Source organism: Onychostruthus taczanowskii, unplaced genomic scaffold, assembly GCF_017590055.1.
Source record: "Onychostruthus taczanowskii isolate IOZ18803 unplaced genomic scaffold, ASM1759005v1 scaffold25, whole genome shotgun sequence".
Classification (NCBI taxonomy): Eukaryota; Metazoa; Chordata; class Aves; order Passeriformes; family Passeridae; genus Onychostruthus; species Onychostruthus taczanowskii.
The window spans coordinates 9,761,576-9,785,687 of NW_024499796.1; the positions used below are offsets into that span (position 1 = coordinate 9,761,576).

At 48.4% G+C, this 24,112-nt stretch overlaps 1 protein-coding gene across 7 annotated transcripts in view; it reads right to left on the bottom strand.

Annotated features, from left to right (window-relative positions):
- Positions 1 to 4,136: 4,136 nt before the first annotated feature.
- Positions 4,137 to 24,112, bottom strand: part of DENND1A (DENN domain containing 1A) — a 149,727-nt gene continuing 129,751 nt past the window's right edge. Inside the window, exons 20-25 of one of the 7 annotated variants that reach the window (XR_005952829.1) lie at positions 18,348 to 18,407; positions 13,965 to 14,053; positions 10,246 to 10,374; positions 7,826 to 8,081; positions 5,522 to 6,965; positions 4,137 to 5,145 (exon numbers count right to left, since the gene is read on the bottom strand). Coding sequence is in view for 6 of the 7 variants with exons in the window: in XM_041406468.1 (XP_041262402.1) it covers positions 5,682 to 6,965; positions 7,826 to 8,081; positions 10,246 to 10,374; positions 13,965 to 14,053; positions 18,348 to 18,407 (1,818 nt within the window). In the remaining variant the exon portion in view is untranslated. Of the gene's footprint in view, positions 6,966 to 7,825; positions 8,082 to 10,245; positions 10,375 to 13,960; positions 14,054 to 18,347; positions 18,408 to 24,112 lie in introns of those variants that run through there. The other 6 variants (XM_041406468.1, XM_041406469.1, XM_041406470.1 and 3 more) reach the window with 6 other exon arrangements.

A 24,112-nucleotide genomic window follows, 5' to 3' on the forward strand; every position in this document is an offset into this window, starting at 1 on the left:
GGGGACAGAGGAAGGGGGAGTCCTGCCCTGCACCGCTGCCAGCACAGCGCAGCTGAGGGAGGCACTGGGGCTGAGGGGTGTGAAATGCAGCTGCGGCCTGCTGGAAGCTCTGAGTAACTCCCTGTTCTACCGCAGCAGCGAGTGTGGGCGCACCTCAGCCACTCCTCCGTGGTGGGAGCAGTCGGGGCTGCGGGGGCTGCCCTGCTCCTCGCGCTGGCTGTAGCCACGGCGATTGCCATGAAGAGGAGGAGAGCGACTCAGGGAACGTACAGCCCGAGCCGGCAGGAGAAGGACGGGGCCCGAGTGGAAATGTGGAACGTGATCAAGATGCCCCCGACCGAGCGGCTGATCTGAGCCCGGGGTCACGCCCGGAGCGGCCGAGGGCTGGGGGGGACAGCTCTGCACGGCCGCTGGCACCGCCCCACGGGCTGCGCTCTGCAGCTCATCCCACGCAGCATTCCTGGCAAACTGCTCTGGCAGCGACGGCGGCAGGGCTGGGGAGCAGTGGCTGTGGCACAGCGGGGACACAGGACCAGGCAGGACAGGGCTGTGTCACAGCCAGGGCTGGCTGGGCCCCTGCTCCTGCAGGCAGCAGAACCGCCCTGAGGCAGGTGCAGTGAACGGGAATTAAACCACTGTATTCACAAAGAATGTGAATAATAATTTTTTTCCAAAAAGACACATGCCTGTGGCTCATCTGCAAGGCCAAGCCAGGTGAGTGAGTGCTGGGAAATCCTTCCCAGAGCTGCTGCTGCCCTTCCAGCTGGGCCAGAGCTGCCAGGGCAGTAAATCCCACTGGGCTGTGCTGGACATGGCTGCTGGAGCTTTCCCTGAGACTAGACCAAACCACAGGAATATCTGAAGTGCCTTTCTGATCCTGAGGTGCCAGTTACAGTTTAACCTTTGTGAAAGGAGGACGTTTCCATGTTGTTTGATCCAGCTTGGACCATGGAACTGACCCTTGTGAGAGCCAGGGGCTGAGCAGGGGGTATTTGCTGGGGTGAGGGGGAGAAGGAAAGAGCTCTAGAAGTGACCTCTCTGGACTGACAGGGTTGGGCTTGCTGGTACAGGAGAGTGGAATTCAGCTAACCAATCTTTTAACCCAAATGAGGGTTGGTGGAAGTGACACAGCATCTGCTTTCCTCTGCACTAAAAAGGGGTTTGATTTTGTGGCTTCACTTCTCCTGTGTTACTGTTTTAGCTGTTGAATGTGCTGTTCCTTCTTTAGCTTAATGTGGCAGAGGCTGTGGAAGGAAATGCAGCACAGCAGACCAGGTAAGGTCTAAACTCATTAGTGTTTCAGGATAATCACAACTATCAATAAGGAATATTTTAGAACAGTGTCTGCTTTTTAATCTCCAAAATACTACTACAAATCAGAGTGGGAACCTGCCCACTGTAGCTCATTGCCACAAGAAAATGCTATTTATTCTGGTCTGCTGTTGGATTTTTTTTTCTACTGTAGCTGTAAATGTTTCTGTAATTCCAAGCAAAGGGAGAAGCATGGAACTACTGCTCACGTGTTCGTTTAAGAACAGCTGTGTCTGTGTAAGAACAGGTCTGCAACAGGCAGCTGCTGACAGAATGAAAATTTTAGAAAACAGAAAAAACCAGGATCTGTAAGATCACTTTTCCTCTAGTAGTGAAGAGTGGAAGGTGTGACCCCAGCTGTGTGGGGAGGCAGCTGGAGCTGGCAGTGCCAGAGATGCCCTGGCTGCAGGCAGAGCCTGTGGCTGCTGTCCTCTGCTCTTCAGCAGTGACTCTGCTGGCACTGCTGGCACTGGCTGGCTCTGGCCATTTCCCAGCTGCTCTTTTGGGACGTCCAGCACACTTTGGGAACAGAGCCAGTGGCACTGCCCGGTCCCCTTGTGGCAGTGGGGCTTTGGGAGCAGGTGAGGGGAGTTGTCCTGTGGCTTTGTGCACAGGAGGCTGCAGGGCAGCAGAGCTGTGCCAGGGCAGTGGGGCCGAGCAAGGGGAGGGGGCACAGCCCCGGGGCTGGTGCTGCCAGGCAAAGGCAGCTGTGGTTTCCTGCAGCCCGGGGGTGCAGGGGGCTCAGGGGGTGTGGGCTCTCTGCCACCTCTACCCCAGCAGCCCAGGGCAGGTCCTGCTTCTGCTTTTTCGCTGCTCTCCACATTTGGTGTTTCCTCTGCACAGAAATGAGGCCAGCAGGACTGAGAAGAGCCCGGTCCTGCGGCCCCAGGGTGCTGAACACAGCCCCGGGGTGCTGAGCGCGGCCCCAGGGTGCTGAACTCGGCCCCAGGGTGCTGAACTCGGCCCCGGGGTGCTGAACTCGGCCCCGGGGTGCTGAACACGGCCCCAGGGTGCTGAACTCAGCCCCGGGGTGCTGAACTCGGCCCCGGGGTGCTGAACTCGGCCCCGGGGTGCTGAACTCGGCCCCGGGGTGCTGAACTCGGCCCCGGGGTGCTGAACTCGGCCCCGGGGTGCTGAACTCGGCCCCGGGGTGCTGAACTCGGCCCCGGGGTGCTGAATGCAGCCCCGGGGTGCTGAACACGGCCCCAGGGTGCTGAACACGGCCCCGGGGTGCTGAACGCGGCCCCAGGGTGCTGAACTCGGCCGTGCTCCCCAGCCCTGAGCTCCTGCAGTTCCCTCGGGGCACAAATCCCCGGAGCCCGGCAGGTCCGGCCGAGCCCCCACAGCTCCTCGGGCTGCATTCCAAGCACCCAAAGCCAGTATTAGCAAAGGTGTTCAAATACTCTGTCAGTGTCTTGAGCATTTCTGCAAAATAATTTATGGAAGGTGGGTTTTTTTTTTTCAATAATGAACTTAACTTTCTTTTGATATTTAATTTTTGAATATATTTTTTCACAAAACTGGACTGCTGTAGTTAATGATTATGATCCTGATTTCTTTTTTAATTGTAAATTTTATAATTTGTAAATAATTAGAATGTCCTTCAAAAGAAATTTACAATAAAATTTGGTTAAAAACAGACCTGGTTGTTGACTTGTGACTGTTATTCCCTGAAGAACACCTTGCTGTTTGGATGGCTGATCGTGGTCTGTGCCACCCCCCCTGCACAGCTGCAAATTTGCTGGCTCTGCACAGTTAAAGGATTCATTTTGTGATGGTTTGTCACAGCCCAGAGCCCTGAGCCAGGCCTGGGTGCAGAGCTTTGCCCAGCAGCAGGACAGAGCTGCTGAACACCAAGGGAGGAGCTGGGGAAACCTCAGCTCTGCCTTTCACCATTAACCCCTGACTTCATGGGCAACAGAGACTGGAATGTGGGGAAAAGGGACTGCCCCATCCACGAGCAGTGAACTGGAAGCCTCCACCCAGAGGGAACAAGATGCAGAACTGGTTTCAGCTCCTGTGCAGCAGCAGATGCACCACAAACTTCCAAGAGGTTTGTCTTTGTTTTTAAAATAAACTTGTTTCTTGTGGCAGGAAGCAGCTGTAAATAAGCAAAGTGCTACCAAACACAGGGCAAGTACAGGAACATGGACAAAGTCAAGTATAAAGTCACTGATGAGTAAGACCAGGAACACTTTTTATACTGGATTAATAAAAACACCCAAGTTCCTTCTAGGGCTGAACCAGAGCTGGTTCAGCTGTTTACACCTGGCACTATTTCCCCTGTGACCACAGAATCATGTTAGGCATTCCTGAGTTTAAATAAGACAAAAAATCCCTAAATGCTGTTCTAGGGATAGTTCAATTCCTATGTTCCAAGAAACCCCTAAAAAAGTCTCCTGCTTGCAAACCCTGCTCCAGAAAGGAGGAAAGTCACAAACCCCTTGTCCTCCTGGACCTCAGAGGTGCTAAATAAAGTGAAGGGTGAAAAAATGAGTGTTAATACTCTTCATTGCCCCAAATTGTCCATAATATGAGCAGAGTAAGAGATGGAAATGAACTGCAGTGGGACAGAATTTCCTGAGTGGTTCAAAGCATCTGTGATGGGCTCCTCTGTGGGTGATCACTGTGTGACATTACTGACCTTAAACAGGGCCTGGGGAGCCCTGCTTGGCACAGGCAGGATTGCCCAGTGCCCATTCACATCCACCATAGTCCAGAAAGTTTTATCATCCAGCTCATAGCAAAGGAGCTCTGAAGTGCCAGACTGAATTATATACAACATTCTTATTCTGAACTCTATCAAATAAAATGGAACTGGTATCTTAGACTTTAAATATTTTACTATTCAATACTAAACCCATCTGTCTTTCAACACAAAAAGAAAATACAAATCCAAGTGAATGGCTTGTCAGAGGAACAGCACTGTACAGAAACAGAATATTCCTGGAATACTGTGGTCTTCCCAAAACCGGCAGCATTTCAGATATTATTTTTCTTTTGTACTGTCCAGACTCGAACACAGAGACAGCCATTCCCATTCCCCAGAGTAAGAAAACTTCCAAGATAACATGAATAAAATAGATACATTGGAAATCAGATAAAGCTTTCCAAGAATTTCCTCATGTGTCCAAGATGATTTCCTTTATCAAAGGCTCAATGGTGATGCGATTCCCTCTGCGAGAGTGACAGGTTTTACACCAGAGTGTGCCCAGACACAAAACAAACCAAAAAAGCACCACTGAAGTGAAACAGAAATGATCAGACAGCAGCTTTCCTGGGGATGCTGAGGCTCGTGTGAAATGAGCAGAGGGGGCTCAGCACAGCCAGCTCAGCGTCCCTCCCCCCGGTGCCTCGGGGCCAGGCGGGGCCAGCCCGAGGCTCCAGCGAGGCCGCAGAGCCCAGATCTGGCCGGGCCCTGCCTCACTCAGCCCCTCAGCACACCAGCCTGCACCTGCACCCGAGCTGGGAACCTTGATACCCCACATTTTTTCTCTTCTTTGTAATAATCAAGTAAGATATTGTTACATTCCATTCATATACAGCAATTTATAATATTGATAGATAATATTAAGATACACATATATAAGAACTAGGATACTCTTTATGGCCTCTATTTTCTGATGTATTTAACAAAAACAAAGACAAAAAAAAAAAGAAAACAATTGCTGGTGTTTCCAGTTTCCCAACAGAGATGCAGGACCAATCCCTGAGCAGCTGCTCTGTGCTGTGGTTTCCAGGCCTGTGACAACTCTGCCCTGGCTGTTGGTGTTCGGGGTGGGGGGAGTCACAAGTGCCACCAAAGTCCATGTGACAGCACAGCTCCAGGAGTGGCTGGGGTTCAACGAGCACAAAAGAAACCAATGGATCAGTTCAGTGACTTGTGGGCTGGTTTGCTGCACTTTGCATGTGGGAACAAAACGTTGTATCTCTGTGTAGTGCCAGAAAAACTGACGCCCATTCCCAGGGGCAGGAATGAACCCCAGCAGAGTGGGTTGTGTCACGGACTGAAAATACAGGGAGGGAGTAACTTGTGCATCAGCAGTGCTGCCTGAAAAGCTGTGTGTGGAAATCCCAACCCAACCCAACCCAACCCAACCCAACCCAACCCAACCCACCTCCCTCACGCTTTGGTCAGTGCAGGAATCCCAGGGTTTGGTGGCGAGGAGTGAGAGAGCAGTGTCAGGGACTGGGGCTGGGGGACTCTGACCTGTGGGCAAAAAGCTCTCGTGTTGAGTTACAGCTCAGCGATGGTCCTGCAGCGGTCCTGGCTCAGCCTTCCTTAAAAGAAATGCTTGGTTTTATGCTGGCTCAAAAAAACCAAAAACTCCCTATGTCACTTCCAAAAGGACACCAAGGCCATGGGGGCATCACTCAAAGGTTTCCCATCGCTTTCTGAGCTGCTCCACCTTACCTGGTGTGGGTGACACGTCCTGCTTGGTCTTTTTTAACAGATCTTCAAACGGATCTTTTGTCTCCTCAGATTTTGAGGACAATAACACCGACTCCAAGCCCTTGGCTGGCCTGGCAGGGACCAGGGGGGGTTCACTGGCCAGAAGAGCCAGGGCTTGTTTGGGATCTGCCTTTGTGTTGGGCTGGCCCACCTGTAACGTTCGGGGTTTGGAGGGACCACCCAGACACGGCTGGAAGGAGCTGGTGGGAGAAGGGCTGTGGCTCTGTAGGAGCAAGGAGCCAGCTGCTGGCACAGCTGGAGCCTGGCTGAACAGGTTTGGCATGGAGAGCGTGGCCATGTGGGGCTGAGGTCTCTGTGCTGGGTAGAAGCCGGCAGTGGGGGCTATGAAGCTGGAGCTGTATGCGTGACCTAAGGAGGGGGTAAAGGAGCCCCTCGGGGGTCTGACCAGGGACACTGGAAGGGCTCCTGGCAGTGTCTGGGTGAACGGATTGGGTGAGGGCTGTAGAAAAGGTGGTGGAAGCGGGGCAGGGTAGGCAAGGGGCTGGGCAAACGCTGCAGCTGGAGGAGGCACGAAGTCACTTGGCAGGGCACCGAAGGCGGGCGCGGGGGCCGAGCCCTGCGGGGCCCTGGCCGGCCAGGCCGTGGTTCTGAGCGGGTCCAGCAGGCTCAGCAGGAGCTCGCTCTCGTTACCTGCGCCTTCCGTCCCCACGCGCACGGGCTGCAGCACCTCAGCGCTGCCGGCGGCACCGCGCCGCAGCTGCGGCGGCTGAGAGGAGGCACTCACAGACTGCTGCGCTTCGGGCTCTAAGGACGCGTTCCCAGCCCCAAAGGGCTCTGGGATAAGATCTGAAACCAAGTGGCTGCGCCCATGAGGGGTGAGGATTTCCGCTGACCCGGCTGCAGCCTGGTGCTTGGCGGCCCTGGGTGCTGGTGGTGGTGGCACAATCCCCAGTTCTGGAGTCTTTCGTCCCTGTGGCCTAGGAATGGTGATGTTCCCTTGAATGGCAGGATTGGATTCATCCTTTTCTGCAGGAGCCAGACCACTGTCTCTGCTCTGGGGTCTCCTGGTGATGGGGGGCACGTTACCCAGGGCAGCCAAGGGTCTTTCGGGTGAGCTTTGGGAATATTTGGTGGGAATAGCCATATCATCATGGCCCATACTCCACAGCTTGTTGTAAGGGTGGGACAGCTTCATGCTTGGCACAATCCTGTTCCTCTCAGACACACCAAGATCCATTCTCTGCAAGAGAGCAGAACAAACATTAACTCTAACTGATGTCCTCACAAGACAGAGCAGAAAGTGAGTCCAGGCTGCTGCGAGGGAAGAGGATCTGTCCCCAGGCTGCCAGCAGTGCAGAGGGACAACAGCGTGTGGCCTGGAAGGACAGAGAGGAACCAGCCAGGACCCTGCAGCTCCAATTCCAGCTCTGCCACCATGGGGTTGTTCAGCTGGGACATGCTGTGCATCTGTCACAGCCCAGTGAGGAGCACACACCTGTGTCCAAGGCACAGAAGCTGAGAAGCCTTAACTGCTGCATGGAATAAGCTGACAAATGAAATATCTGAATGTAACACTAAAATCAATATTATTATAAGGTAGAAATGACATTTGCTTCTTTAATGTCAGATGAAGATCTTGGAGTCTGCTTTAGTTTAACACTCTCTGAGCAATGTTCCTTCACAAACAATCCCATTTCTTCAGAAGGGGATTGTTCAAATGATGCTTAGACCAAAACAGCCAGATTAAAAGAAAAAATAGTTTGGAGGGGACCTGAAAACTACCAACTATTCATTCTCACTGCTGACCATCAACTTCAAAGATAGCTCTGTGTGACAGCCACTGGACAAACAGATTCTGAGGAACAGGGCAAACATAGCCTTCTTCAAAAGCAAAGGCCACAGAGGAAACAGTTACTTATCACTGAGTCTCATTTAAGCCATTTCTTAATTCAGAAATCAATTTTGAAACACATAAGCAAATCCCTGGGAAACAGATGATAATGATGACCATGATGATTATTATTAGGATCTACCCAATAATATGAAAAAGATCCTCAGAATGAGCTCTGTGGCACCCCCAGGGCACAGGGAGCCCCCAACCTGGTATTCAAAGGAGCAGCGCTGCTCTGCCTCCTCCTTGGGTGTCCGCAGGTCCTCCAGGCTCTTGGCCTGGCTCAGGGGCTGGGGCTGGGCTTCCACTTCCAAGCTGGGGAAGATGTCTTCCAGGAGGTTGACTTCTGAGGCCTTGCTGGAGAGCAGAGGGCTCGGGGGCAGCGGCTCTCTGGCTCTCTCCGGGCTGCCCACGTCCTCTCCATCGGCACTGTCCGACTCCTTCAGCGCCCGGTACGGCTGAGGCCTGGCACAGAACCACAAATCACATTGCAAACGACCGTATTTCTAATTCTTAGCTTTGGACACAATTTCCTGGAGGAGCTGGATGAGTTACAAAGAGCTCCCCAGTGGCAAATACAGCTCAGAGAGTCCCCATGCACAGCAGGCTCTGAGCAGTGCCTGAGGGCAGGGGGACATGCAGAAGGGGACCTGGCACCCAAGGGTGCTCGGAAGGGCAAGAGCAGAGTGGCAGGTGCTCAGAGGGAAGCTGTGGTCATGCAGGCACAGCCAGGCTGAGGAGGGAGCTCTCAGAGCAGGGATAGTGGGATACCAGCTCCCCATGCTGACTGTCTGGGCTCCCCTCAGGCTGGGCATGGGCCTCTGCACCCCAGGTTTGCAGGCTCTAACATCCTCGGGCTTCGAGCTAACTCAGCACTCAGCATAACTCAGTGTTTTCCTGCAATAATTGGGAACACTGTGTAGGTTCCAATGATTTCATTGGTGTCATCTTATCAAGAAACACCACAATCCATTATGGAGACACCTCCTTTACATTACCAGCCAAGGCTGAGCTAGCAGGATGCTTCTCTTGCACATACCTCAGCAAAAAATGGAACCAGCACATTTGCATTTTGGTGTGTGTACAGAGAACAGCAGCACCATGTGCATCCAATTAATAACAACAAGTGCCACACATGGCTGTGGGGATTGGCACTTGACTGGCAGCCAGTTGTACTGTGGCATTTAAACAAGCTTTCAATTAAAAGAAAATATTTGTGAGACCTGCAAAAACACATCCTAAGGAAGAACCCTTCTCCCCTTTCCATATTTTATCATAATACATCTATATCATGCAAATTCAGAGAGCCCAGCTTGCTTTCCTCCCCAGCACACACAGAGCAGGCACTGAGCCTGCAGCAGGACAGGGACAGACAGTGACAACACATGGCCTCAGGGCAGTCTCACATCACTCTGGGTCACACTGCAGCCCCCCAAGGGATATCTGAAAACAAAACTGGTCTCCTCCACCCTAAACAGGAGTGTGGGAACATTTTCTGGCCCTTTTCTACTGATCCTCCCCATCCCACCGACCTGCAGACCTCTCTGTCCCACTGGCAGCCTCCTTCTGCCTGGTCTGACCCAGCTGGGGCTGCCAGGCTTCAGCTGCTCAGCTGGGACTGGGCATTGTCCATCTCCCAGCCCTGAACTGCCTGGATGTGGCATCACGTGGATTTCTGAAGCAGCAGCTCACAGTACCCTGGCCTCTCTTCCAGGGTTCTGGTCAAACCAGTGGCTGCATTGTTAAAAGAAGGAGTGCAACTCCATGCAATTTATCTACCTTTCATCCTCTAGAAATCCTCAAGCAGGTGAGGTTAGGAAATAACAAATCCTCTGCTGACATTCAGGGAGGGCTCAGCTCAGAGCTGCCTGCTGGGATTGGGATATTCAAATAGGCAGCAAGAGGGATTTAGTGCAGCTGAACCCACAGCTGGCAGAGCTCCCCCCACCTCACACGGGCACTCTGGGCAGGCCGTGCTCCTTCCCCTACCACAGGCACCGTGGGCAGGGGCAGAGCCCTCCAGCCACAGCATCAATGAGAAGTTCTGGCCCAGGTCCTCTCAACATCCTCTTTCAAGACACAGTTACAGAGGCTTCGGAAGGTACAAGTTACAAATTCAAAAGCTGGATACAAACAGACCAAACAAACTTCCTGCTTCTTGTATAATTGTCAGATTGTACTCAATGCCCTCAGAGGACACCTGACAGACCAGACAGGCTGGGATCAAACAGGTGACACTGGAAAAGGCTGGTAGCTGCACTGGAACAAAGCTCACAGGACAACCCAAAAGCACAGTAACACCACACAAGAATGAATGGTGAAAGGTTTGGACAGGAACACAAGCAGCATGTTGGAACAAAGGACAAATGGAAGGGTGACATCCCACAGAGCTTGAGTCAATGGAAGCCCATAAGCTGTGTGGTGCTGCAGTGTTTCATGCAGGAGGATGCTTTTTCATGCTGCTCAACATCAAGACAAACAAGGAGGAGAAATGTTGGTCATTCATCAAGCACTGTACAGAGACCCCAGGAGCATTTCCAAAATCCCAGTGCAAGAGTAGATGCCCTGAGCAATGCAAACCCCACTGTTCAAAACTGGCATGAACACAGCAAAAGAGTAAAGGATAGACCATTCAAAAGGAGCAGAGAAGAAAAAGTTTTCAGAGAAGCCAGAGACAGGATCCTCTTCCTGCTGAAATTCATCATCAGAGGAGTCCTCAGAGAGGAAGACTGTATAGTGTCGCATGGGCTTTACGAGGCTGGGGAACAGGAAGAGAAAAGGAAGTTATCGAGTCACAGTGACAGCTCCTGAGGACAGAAACCAGGGGCTCCAGAGACCCAGATCACCCTGACCCCGACTGCACAGCAGAGAACGCTGAGCTCTGCTGCCCAGGCACAGAACACAACCCCTGGGCCAAGGGCAGGGCACCGTGGGGTGCCAAGGGAAGGGACTGCAGCCACCCCACAGTGCAGGGGACAATACAGAAACCCCCCTTCCCCACCACATTCCCTACAGAGCTGGGCACCTCTCTGTTCTTCAGACAGCTCTGCTCCTCAGGCTCTCTGAGCTCTGACAAACATTAGATCTCCCTCTCTGCTCAGACATTTAGTCTGAGGTACAAGAGGAGCTGATTCCAGGGCACCAGTTCCTACTTGTATCTATTTTTCACATTTGAAACTGCTTCACTCTAGAATAAAAGGACCTAAGCTGTCCAAGGATTGGTATGAAACGCAGTTTGTCAAGTAAGGTGTATATGTGCCTTTCTTCAGCAGTTAATTGAAAATCAGTTCTTAAAGATTAGGACAGGGAAAGAGAAGTTGGGTGCTGGAACCAGCAGCCCAAGAGGGCCTGAGCTGCCGCTGCCAATGAATGTTTACTCACAGTCAGGTCAGTGCAAATTAATAAAACATCTCTAACAGGTGGCAGTGGCTGCAAATCACAGCCTGCATTACTCCAGTTAAAGCCAGTGCACTGCTTTCTTTCCCCGCTCCTTCAGTAACAGGGGAAAGGCATCCAGGGGAAGGAGGTGAGGCCACTGCGGCCCCGGGGCTGCCAGCGCTGCCAGCGGCTCGGTAAATGCCGTGGCAGCCCCGGCGCTGCCCCGTGCCCGGCGCTGCCAGCCGCTCGGTAAATGCCGTGGCAGCCCCGGTGCAGTCCCGTGCCCGGCGCTGCCAGCCGCTCGGTAAATGCCGTGGCAGCCCCGGCGCTGCCAGCCGCTCGGTAAATGCCGTGGCAGCCCCGGCGCCGCGCGGACGGGCAGCGCTCCACGGCGCCGGCAGCAGCGCGGAGCGGGGGCTCCGTTTTAATGAGGAAGATCTGCATCTCGGGAGCTTTTTTCATGTGTCAGGATGCATGGACAAATCAGCAGCATATCACGCTGGCCAAAAATGAAATGCTGACAAATGTAGATATTTCAAATTTAATTGACACCTAAATGTACATGAGATAGAAAAAAATATATATAGAAAATGGGAGTGCAGGATATGGGAATTAGTAAGGAGAATTCTGTAATAATTTTAAAGGGTGATCTGGTGATAAGAAAATTAATTTTGTTTATTTTATTATGGTATTGCTTTTCCCTGAATATTGAGATTATGGTACAAAGAGGTGTATGGACTTGTCACTATTCTCCTAAAAGGGGCTCCGCAGATGTGAGGAAGAATTATTTTTTATTGACATAGCTTTTTTAAAGAACAGCTACACAAGAGCTGTAGAGAATTAAGGAATTTGTCCCTCTTAGCCAGTAAAATGCAGAGAATGAGGGATTTGGATGCATGGGCTTTTTCTTGCTGCTGTGAGACAGGAGGCTTGGGACTGAGGGCATCAGCCGGCAGCTGTGAGCGCAGCACCGAGCCACGCTGCAATTCCCTCCTGCAGGTCCTGCACGCTCAGTGTCAGAGCTCTGGCGAGGCCATGGAACCCCTCACTGCTGCGTGCTGGGGCCTGAGAGCCTGGCTGGCATTGCCCATGAGCTGTCCCATGCCACAGCGCCCCACCCAGCCCATCCCAAATCCCGGGCACCCCCGGTGCCAGGCACGCAGAGCTGCTGCAGCAGGGCCACAGTGAGCGGGCCCAGCACGGCTGCTCCCCCTGCTCCTGCAAACACACGGGTTTAACAAGAGACAGGAGCTGTGATCCTGGGTGCTCTTTGCAGTCACTGCTCCTCAGCCCCTGCACCTTAACTGCAGACTGATTAGATAATGAGCACAGACATCCTCAAAACAATGTGCTTCTTTTACACACATAAAAAGAATTAACTCATGCAACTAAAGGCATAAATTTCCTAACCCTCAATGTTACCAGGTAAAACAAGGGAAAATACATTTTATGGTGTTTTCACTGATTCTAGTGTTACCCAAGAGAGAGAAATTAGTGTGAGTTTTTTAAAGAGACAACACCTCTCTTGTTTCCATTTCAGAACACTTATACAAAGATTGCTTCTTACTGGGACAGAAAAAACAAAGTTTGTGGGAAGCATCATGAAAATTCTGTATTTTGTGAAAGCAGCTGAGCTGTAAAGACTCACTGAAACTAGCAGCAATAAACTAGACCCAAATAAAATAACTAAAATACAATACATTTCCAGCATTGGTACAATGTTTACCATTCGTGTTTATGTTTATCTGCAGTCTGAGGGTGGCAGGAATTGAAGATACAGGTTAGCAGAGAGCAACACTGGGATGTCAGCAGCTTTTGAACCCAAGCATGCAGAATCCTCCATAGGACCACACATAAATGTTAAATTGATTCAATTATTCTCCACCTAAATGCAGTGAGTCATCAGATTAAATATTAAAAAAATGCTTTTAGTTTAAAAATCCCCACAACCTCTGTGCAGGGCCAGCATGGCTCGATGCAGGAGCTGCATCTGCTCCACAAGAGGGCAACCAAATTCCACTGTAAAATGGACAAATACTCCTGTACAAGGGAGAAATCACTGCTCAGTTTAGGCCAAAGGCAGAGTATGCCCCTACCCTGGCATGGCTGGAAAGGGCTATCCATGCACTGATGCCCACTGATCCCCTCCAGTATGTTTGGGCTGTGCTGGCAAGTTCAGAACATCCACAGCTCAGAACATCCATTCCCTGGTCAGGGGCACCCCCGAGGGCCCATTGCTAACTCCACTCTGGCACTGTCAGGATCCTGCAACACACACCCCTTGTGTCTGTGCAAAGGATAAGTGACATTAGTGACAGTGCCTGAAAAAGCCTCCCTGAGGCACAGAACATGCCTGCACTGGTATGCACAAGTGAGACACTGGAAACCAACACCTTTGGCCAGGAGCAGTGGGCTGAGGCAGCACAGATGATTTGGAACATTCCCCCTTCACTGGCACAGCTAAAGGGGGGACAAATCTGCTGGCACTGTGCAAAGTGAAGCCCTACAAACCCTCAGCACACAGCTCACACAGACATCACGCTCCGGTTAATGCACTCTAGTCACACACAGCCCCTTCACTGTCAAATAAACAGTTCTGCATCCTCCAGCTACAGCCTGGCAAGAACACTGCATCTGCAGGGCTGGAACTGACAATTTCCTTGAAAGAAAAGTGCAAACCATAACAACAAAGAAATTAACAAACCTCCAAAACCCAAAAACTTTCACTGAAGAGGCTGATCACAGTGTGTGTAACTCGGCAAACCACAATTTTCCCATAAGCAAACTTTGGTTACTTGACTTTTCACACTTCCTCTACAATGTTCCAAGAATTTTTTTTAAAGAGTCAATTTTTTTCTTGGTTAAAATCTAGCTTTGATCTGTAGTATTTTTAATGTCTCCTTTGTGAGTCCCAGCTCTGAACACGCTGTTTGGTGCAAGCAGAGAGAAGCAGAGCAGCACAGTACTTACTGTTCTGGGCTGGGAACTGAGGTCCTCCGGCCCTCCACACCAATGTTGCTCTTGGGCCTCTTGACCACATGAGGTCTTGGGGGGCGAACCTGTGACATGCACAGAGACATCTCATCAAACACTGCTCCTGCTCCAACAGCACACACACAACACATGGAGAACCACCAGTATCCTACAGGGATCTTCCACTGGGCCTTGCTTTGTCTTTTGTGCATAATGTTACACATGAGCGTGGATACATCAATGAATCTGAAGGATGAAAATAAACCACATGGCCCCACAACCTGCAAATGAAACACATATGCTTGTCACTGTTTGCTATTTGCCCTGTCCTGTTTGGTGTGGGCTGAATTTCAGAGAAAGATTCCCCAAGAGTGAGCTTCCCCCTGAGCAGTCAGTGGCAAGAGAAAAGCTGGGAATGTCCATGTGCTCTGGACAGTGCACTGGCAGTGGGGCTCAGCTCTGACACCATGACCCTTCTGGCCACTTGCTCCCAGGAACCCAACCTCTCAGGTGAGGACTTCTGTGCAAGGGTGTCAGGAAAAAGGTGTACTTAAGATAAATGTTTTAATATGAAAAACTCAGCTCATTCTTCATTAAAAATTTTCTTCCTTCCAGCAGCTGAACACAAACCCTCACCAGCCATATCATCATTATCACTCCTGGTATTCAGTCAGACTTCTGCTGTCTGTAAGTAAAATCCAAAGATTTTCTGTGGAAGATGATGCTGCTGCCAATCCAGTCTCACATACATATCCATCACCTTCTAATGTATGGAAATTCAGCTTGATTTCTGACCAGGATCTCCACAAGCAAACAAGTCTTATTTCAAGGAAAGGAATAAGCACTTGTGCTCAAAGCTCGTGTATGTGCCAGCTTACACTGCTGAGGAATCCTGGGCTGAACTTATCCCTGCGAGTCAAATGAGGGAATCTGCAGCACCAGGGCAGACTGTACACACCAGCTTCACGTGTTTTGTTAAGAAAGCACAACTCTCTCTGAAAAAGAGTTGGATCTGTGGGCTCAGCTCAACATAATCTCAACAGAAATGGCCAAACACCCAAATAAAGATGAGAATACAATTCAGCTCCTGACCTTCCAGAGCTTGTGCTCCCTTAAGAGGCGCAAGAGAAAGGAGATGTTCATGGCCTACAGCCCGAGTGCTCTGGAGTGACTACATAAATTAAAATATATATATAATTTGTTGGGGATCGGGGACTTTCCAGGTTTGTTTTGGTTTTTTTTAGATTTTTCTTCCCAGGTACATAAACCTCAAATTTTCCTGCCAGGAGAAAGCCACCAAATTGCGTGTAGTGCTTCTGCCCTACACACCAGTATGCAGAAAATAGCAGCAGCATTATTGCATTGAATTTTCATTTCAAAGGAAATGGTGCACAGCAGATATGATGAAGAAATCCAGAGTTGTATTGCCACTATTTCTTAGGAAAAAGGGCTTATGAAAAGGTCAGATGTTAAGGTCTTGGAGATCAGTCCCCACACAAGGCTGCTCCTCTCTACAATAAAGACAGCTTAAGAATGTGAATTTATGGCAGGAATGGAAGGATTAAGTTTGTGGCAACTTCAACTGAACTTGCAACGTGGTGAAACATGGGGAAAAGAACAACAGAGCTAATTAGAGGAGCTGAGCTGTCAGAGCGCAGCAGAATGGCTCGGTGCCAACAAACAAAAGGAATGGGCTGGCAATCAGCAGGATCGATGAAGAATACTGCTTCATTAGGGCTGATAAAACAGGGAGAGACCGCAGAGAGGAGTGCGGGAGAGGGGGGCGACAGGCGGGAGGAACGGAGAGGAGAGCGCGAAGGAGAGAGGGAAAAGGAGGAAGAAAGCAAAGCTGCTTAATTAAATGGGAGCTGGGAGCTGATGTGTAAAGCTGGCCTGTCAGCGTGCTGGGAACACTTTCACCCTTCGGGTGGGTGTGCTGCTGAGGAGGGAGAGAGGTGAGAGTTTGGGGTGGCTCCAGGGGGCCCCAGCCCAGTGCGGTGCAAGGTGACAACGCTGAGTGGGATTTAGAGCACTGTTCCTGGGAACTGCAGAGAAAAGCCAGGAATCAAGTCAATTCCTTGGTGGATTTTGAGTCTCACATAGCCACAGAGGCAAGGTTAAATGTTTATCAAATGCAAAATATCAAAGAAATCCAATTACATGAGCACACACAGCCAAAAGAAAAAAGGTAAACTTCCAGGACAGAAGGGTTGAATGTGCTTATTACTGTTCCCATCGACTTAATGCATAATTACTATATTTTAACTTTTTCTAATTGAATAAAGTTTCCAAACAACCACTATTAATCCAAACAGACCTCCATTAATTAGAAGCAACAACCCTCTCTCTTTCATAATACCACCACCACTTATTTCCAAAGCAGCAGAATGCAAAGAACATCTCTGTTCTGCTTCCTTAACCTTTCTTTGGTCTGTGTTTTTGGCTTTATTATCAGCAATTACTCATATTGCAAGCTCTAGTGCCCATGTATTCCTCCTTGCAGCACAAAGTATTTCTCAGGAATTCTGGCATTATGTGGCCCTGGCTGGAAGAGCAGAGGGACCTGGTCACCCCCTTTAGTGCTTGTGTACAAAGCCAGGATAAATCACTTGCTGATACCCACCTCTGTAGGAGCTGCCAAGCCTGAGAGGGAAAAAGCAGCCTGCAAAAAGTATTATTTACACATACAGAAATGTGTTGCAACTACTAAAAGCCAAATAACAGTTCTGAACAACAACAAATTTATGTATATTTGATACAAGCATATTTTTGGGATTGATTATAATAATTTACATTTATCTTAAATTTCCCCTTGATGAATGAAGCCTTTCTGTTCCACTTACTGACACAGCCAGAGGAATGCAACAGGAGCTTTCATTATTACATTTCCAGCCTTTTATCAATCACATTGGGAGCAAAGACAGTTGAACCAACCATGTTACAGTGAGGACTATTAATACCCTACAGCTGGGAGATTAAACAGTCTTAACAAGACCTCCACATAATAAACGACTCCATTTGAACAATACAGTTCAGCAACTTTGGTACAGAGGAATCACAACATGCCCCCTCACACCTGCCCAATGTGGAACACAAGGGCATGGGAACACTACAGGAAGCCCACAGCACATGGAGAGTCTGATCCCAGTGAAATACATCTGGGAGGGTCTCCCATGCCCATTGTACTTAAGAGAACACACATAATCATAGTCGATGCTATTTTTTAAACACAGAAAACAGAAATCTTCAGGGGGAAAAATCCATAAAAATGACTCTATTAAGCTAAACACCCAGAGTTAAAAAGACAGAGGAGAAGAAACACATGCCACTGAAATGTCACACAGGAACATGCACCAGAGATCAAAAGTTAAAAGACACACCCAGTTGCACTTGTTAACCAGTTACCTGCTCATCCAAAACACATTTTAACAAGTTTTAGCAAGATCAGATTTGAAAACTTGCATCTCTCTCTTTCTTATGCACGGATGTGTATGGATAAGGAAGCAAGAAGTAAGGTGATTTGGGGGGAAGCTCTATTCATAAAGCTGAATATAATCCTGAACACACATAAATATCTTCCAATGCTGTGACAAAAACCAACACCCCTCCTAAATGGATAATTCTTGTCTGTGCCTTTAAAATAAATAAACATCTGGTGCAGACCCAGCAGGGTGTCCAGTTTTAATGCCATCCTGCATAGTCCAGAGGTAAAAACTGTCCTACAGTGAGTGTTCTTGGGGAAAAACTGCTGAGGTAAGGTATCCCTACCTAACACGTACAGGCACTGCACTGCCAGTAATTTCTGTGCAGTTCTTCCATGGAAGAGCCCCTTCCTCCTGGGCCTTCTTTTACACCATGGAATTATCCAGTGTATGTCATCCATAACACGGCACCAATGTTCTACTGCCAAAGATCAACCTTGCTTTCTTCAACTCTATTCATACATGGAGAAGAATTAGGCATCCCAAATTAATGAAAAGCATAACTTGCAGAGAATAAATATGTCTTCAGACTTCTGCTTCCTTTCAGATTTGAGTTCAGTGCAAGTCTTCAAAAGCTCACTGGCTAAAAACTTCCGTCAGCCAGTCTAGCAGGGCTTTGTGTGTGAGAAACCACCGCAAAAGTCAAACCAGAGGTGGCCAGAGCAGCCCCAGTTACCTGCAGAGCTGCCCGAGAGCTGCAGGGCTCGCCAGAGAAAAGCAGAACAACCGCGGGTCCCAGGGCTGTGCCGCAGCAGAGAGAAGGCAGTTTAGGAGCACAATTCACACATGGCTTCTGTGCAGAGCTTGACAATCCAAACTACCAGGGTTTAGTAGTGCTACAAGAGCGTAACTCAGGCAGTGTTAAGCTGTGGCAGTGAAACAATCCCCAGCTACTCACGGGCCTGGAGGAGCGCTGGATCTTTGGGGGCGGTGGCCGCGGCGGGCGGAGTCTGTGCTGCTGCAGCAAAGTGGAGACTAAATTAAAGTCACCTGCATGGAAACACCTCTGATGTCCTGGCAAAAGCAGCATGAGCATGTGACAGCACGTGATTTACCTTCATACTCACCTCACAAAATGCCATTTTTCTTACTCTGTTTTCCAAAGCAGTGACAAACCCCAGGGCCTACGACGTGCCCTGGCAGCACAGGTACCCATGCCAGGCTGAACTCAGCTCCTGCCACAGCAAAGGCAGCAGGGACAGCACCAGACAGCCAAAACGGACCGACACAACAAAGATGTTCAGGGTGGATTCTTGGACCTCGAGGCCCAAGTGTTCCAGGCTACATTTATGCAAATGGAAACCAGGATACTCAAAAACACTAAAACCTCAAGTGATTTTCATGCTTGTGAAAACTTATGGAGAAGGCCTCAAACCAGATGTATAAGAGCATGGAAAAAACCCCGATTCAGTTAAACTTTTCATGCACTTAAAGGTGAGCTTATGCTCAGATCCTGTCCTGGGTTTTATTCCTAAGTGACCAACAATAAGTCAGGTCTTAAAGCAACATGATGGCCTAGAACCCAAAACTACTTGTGTAAAGATTATTTTAGTTCTGTGTAAGTGAAAATGAACATACTACAAATTTTCTACATATTTCTATTACAATAAACTACTCCTTTGCAGGAGCCAATACTTTCATATCCTTATCCTGTCACTAGATTATTTTTTCCAGCTGAGATTTAAATATCACATATGATTAAGCTTTCATCTCTGATCAAAAAATAGTTCTATGTATTTCCACAATAAAGACACACACACAAATGCTGCTTTGGGAAAAGATTAAAGGTGTAGAAACTTTTTTGTCTCTTGGACTTCTAACCAGGCATCATGCTAACTCTCAGAACTGTGACCTCAGGGCTTGCAGCAACACAGGCAAACCCAACACTCCAATTCCAATTCCAATTTCTGTTCTCACTGCAGTGCTCCCAGCAGTGGAGTTTGTTGGGAGGTTTGTATGTGCTGCAGCAGGGACAGGGCTGTGAACACAGGCAGGAGCAGGCTGAGGGGAGGGGAGGCACCCACAGGGAACAGGGGCTCCCCCAGAGCTGCACTGCCAGCACTGCTGCTCCTGCCTGTCACCACAGTGGGACAAGCAATGTTCAAACTCTCTGTGTTTGCTGGGAAGCTACTGATTTGAAGTTAATTTGTTAATGCAGCAAAACACATTGTTTCTAAAAGGTCAGCAGGTGAAGCTGCGTTGGAATATCAACTTAATTACCTGGGCTGTAGGGAGGAATGGGCACCAGCCAGCACATGGCTGCAGTGCTAAAAGCTGCTAAATTGCTATTCCAGGTATGGTCCTAAATATATGTACTATAGCTTTTTCTGTGAAGGGAGAAATCTCTAAATTAGCACTTTCTCACCAATAGCTGTTTACCAGCTTACCTTTTTCCTCTGGATATTTGCTTAATCGTCTTGTTCTAAATACTTCTGAAGCAACAAGACAGAAAATTTGCAGAAAGCCATTTTTATGACTGCAGATCTGGCACTGCTTTGCTAATTATCAGACAAGTGACTTTAAGCTATGAGACGCTGGAGTAAGAAAAATCTTACATTCACTTTTACACTATCAAAATATTATTCAAAAATTACAGATCCCACATCTCGCAAAATAGCTATTATATACACAAGGAACTTTCACAATACAGATATTTAGAGTTTTATACCAGAGAAAACATTACAAAAGGATAATTTCTGGTCTGTGACATAACAGCTTGTGAGTAGAATATTATCTCAAACTAATTGTGGATGTGTTTTGAGGTGGTATTCAAAACAGAGCCTTGTGAGTAAATCACAGGTGCTAGTTCTGGTGCTGGAAGGAAATGCTTAAAGGAAACACCACCAGAGGAGAACTGGTTTGTTAGTATGTGGAGAAAGAAGCATTTCTCAATTAGCAGTGAGGGTGTTTCCAACAATTTCCAAAGCAAAGCTCTTCTAGATGAGTATCTTATTTCCTTCCGAAATTGAGGACTGGTTTGAAAATACTTTAAAGTCAACCAGCCATGGGAGAGATGCCTTGTGCTGGATGAGGCCAGGCTCACACACACCAGGCTGCAGGAGACCTGAAGTGCTGACTTTGGGAGAACATGCTGGACTCAACTGAACACTCAAAAAAAAAAAAAAAAAAAGGGAGAAAATAACAACACTGAAAAATGTGTGGTACCTAAAAAGATTCAGTAGAGAAAGCAGACTACGAATCTACGAGGCAGCTGTTTTATTATCCAGCCAGATCCCTGCACAGCACACTCTGCTTTTTACATGCCCCCATATGTACAGCTCACAAACTGGTATGACAGGAACAGTGTATGCTTTACAGAATATATTTTTAATTTACACTCTGAAATACTTCAATGGAAATCTGCTGGGTCCTGCGATAAAAACAATCTCCATGTTTTAAGGGATGCCTCATTCTTCAAGCCACAGTTGTAGATTGGGAAGGTAGAACAAGTCTGGCCCAGAGCCCAGGTGCTGCAGACCACAGCCTGAAAGCCACTGCACACTGAGCTACATGCAATAGGCACCTCTTCCCACAGCAAACACGTGGCTGCAGAATACAAAATATTTAATTCAATTTAGAGTCACTCTGGTTCAAAGAAGCCTCACACATGTTGTTTCAATTTTGCTCCTGTGTAGTGAGGCTCTGGATAACAAAGGATCATGCTGCAGACAGTAACTACACAAGGCAGGAGCAGGCCAGGGTTCTGCTGATCCCTTTTCCACATGGTCTGCTCTGGTCCTGCAGAGCTTCCCCAGCCCTGATCCTTGCTGGGCCTTCCTTGGCAATTTGCTCCAGCACTCACCACTGTTAGGGCAGGGGATTCATTCATCACGATTCTCTGCTCTAAACACACACCAACTTTTTGTTGTGAGAAGGTGTCAGGAAAAAACCAAAGAATTTTCTACACAAAGAATGGACTTTGAGTCCATTTCTTTGAAATACTCACTGTGACACAGAACTGTTCTCCTTGTCCTCTCAGGTCCTCTCACAACTGTCCTCCTTGTCACTTTGTATAATTTCTTGTTATTGCTTTGATATTTTCCACCACTTCACACTTCAGTTTTTGCATCATTTTTTTTTCTGGACCCAGCAATAACAGCAGAATACAGCACTGACAATACCCACTCCTCAGTCCTAGATGGGTAACTCTGTGAACACACAGGGATGTGCCTGGTACTACACTAAGCCAGGAAGGAACACATCCTAGGGACTCTGCACCACAGTGTGCCTTCCCCTGAAGCAGCACAACTTCATTTGTCCAGAAGGAGAATAAAACCCCAGCTCTCTGTGATGTTGCTGCATAATGACAGGGCCATGAAGGAAAACTCCCTTAACTCATCAAAGCAGGTCCTTTCTGGATTACAGCAAAACAGCAAGGAGGGCTTTTGTACAACTGCTCACAGAGGTAAAACTGGCAAGAGGTTGAAAGAGAATCTCACTGAGATGATAATTTTTCCAGAGAACTTCTTCCAAAATGAGGTTCATTTTGCTGTGGCTTGTTTTTATTCTGTCTATTCCTCAACATGCATGGATGGAGAGACATGTTGCAAAAAATCCCAGACCCCAGGAATATATTTATCCCCATGCATTAAAGCCTATCCATCTACTACCTCAGCAGAGTTTAAAATCACAGCTAATAGGTTAACAACTGCTTTTCTTCTGCTTCAGATGAAGAATATCAGAAAGCTGGGGGAATATTCAGCTTCCCAATTTGTACTGACTGCTCAGTGCTACTTGCAATGTCTGTTTGACAGGACTGACATTTTGTACCACTGTGAGATGGGAGAACGTGTGACATTTTTATTCATGGTGGCGTACGCCCTTGTAATGATCAGCCCTGGTCGATGTGCTTACTGCAGCAGCCCCGAGCCCTCGGAGAACAAACACGAGCCCGAGGTGCCAGCAGTTTGGCTGCCTTATTAAACACCACCAGGATTCTAACGAAGAGCAACTGCTGGAAAATCTCACTGTCAAATCCTCAAGGACATTGTCAACATGGAACTAACTACGTATATTTTTCACTTAAAATACTAGAAAATCCAGCGATGCAATATCAAATTTAAAGAAAAAAGCCACAGTGGTTTGTGTGTTTTTTAACTGGTCATTTTACCAGCTTTGCATTGGCTTTCTGTGGTTCTGATGCTGGAATTCAAATCAAAGAGATTGTGTAACCTACATGATTTAAAATGCTGGAAAATGGACATATCCCTTATTATCTCTTAACAGCTATTTCTCTCTAGCAAGTGGAATACTTGCACAGAAAAAAAAGAAAAAGAAAAAAGACATGGTATCTCATTTAAGGAATTCTACAAACAGCAATGATTCTCTGCTTCACTCACCTTCATCATTCAGCAAGCCAGGCTGCATAACTGGGGAGACACTCTCCCCCACACACCCACAGAAGGACATGGACCCTCTGTCTGCAGCCTGGCACCCACAACTGTTTTATGTGGTACTCATCAGCCCAGCTCAGAAGGGCAAGTCCAAAAAATGCCTGGCCAAGCAAACAGTCACAGTGGGGTCAGCATTTAGAAGAATTATACGTTTCATATATTCTTCCCCTTTAATCTCCTGGTTTAATCCAGTGGCCCAGAGGTCAATTCAGACAGTTCTGGCCTAACTGCACATATCAACTTCAGAAGTAATACATAAGAAGCCTCTGGATGCTGATCTACATTGATAGAGAAGCAAGTCACCCATAAGACACTGTGAGCTCTCCTCAAGTTGTCAATCTAGGTGATTTGGGTAGCCTTGCATGTACTGATGTATTTATTTTCTATGCATGTATTATTTATAAAGCACAACTCTCCTCTCACATGCCAGCAGTGATGGACCAAGATCCTCCCTACAAGATATTTATGGGTTCCTCAGCAGAACAGGACTAACAAGGAGACTCTGCAGACACATTACAGCTGCTGCTGCTTGTCACAAGGCCTGGGAGGTCAGCTCTGCCAGCCTTCCCTTCACACATGCAGGCAGTGCAGCACCTGACACGCTGTACTCAGGGCAGCACAGTGATTCCCAGCATCCCTGGGTAAGGAGCACTTCACAGACAGCTGGAAAGCACTGAAAGCCACAGTCTGCAATGTGCTTTTTCATGGCTGAACACATGTGCTGGATGCAGTCTGGGGCCACAATCTCACTGCAAAGCATGAATTCCTGCATGGCACAGCACCAGGCCCCCTGCTGCAGTGAACCCAGCTGTGCCTGCTCCATTGACATTGGTTTTACTACTCTGACTAAGAACACTGTCCCCTGAGAACCTGAAGGGACATGTGAGTGGTCTCAAGCAGACATTAGATGGACAAGTGCTTCTGGGCCAAGACATTTGTCTTTCTTGTGAGGTGACTTTTACTGAGCAACACTGAATTCCTTCCTGAAAGGAACAGGCAAAGAAAGGAATGAGAACAAATGAGGGTAGAAGATATGCTTTCTGAAGACAAAATCATTTTAAAGAACTTATACTTTTGCTAAATCCAGAAAGAATCAAATGGAGAGAGGGAGGAAACCCCATGTGGCTCCAGAGAAAGGAAATGGGAACCCACATTGCTCATCCGTGGGGAAGAGTGGAAGGGAGGTTCATTTTCTTAATGAAGGTCCTGCTATTGTCCAAGCAGCTCAGAGTGGCCAGAGGAGGAGCTGGCTCTGCAACCAGAGCACACA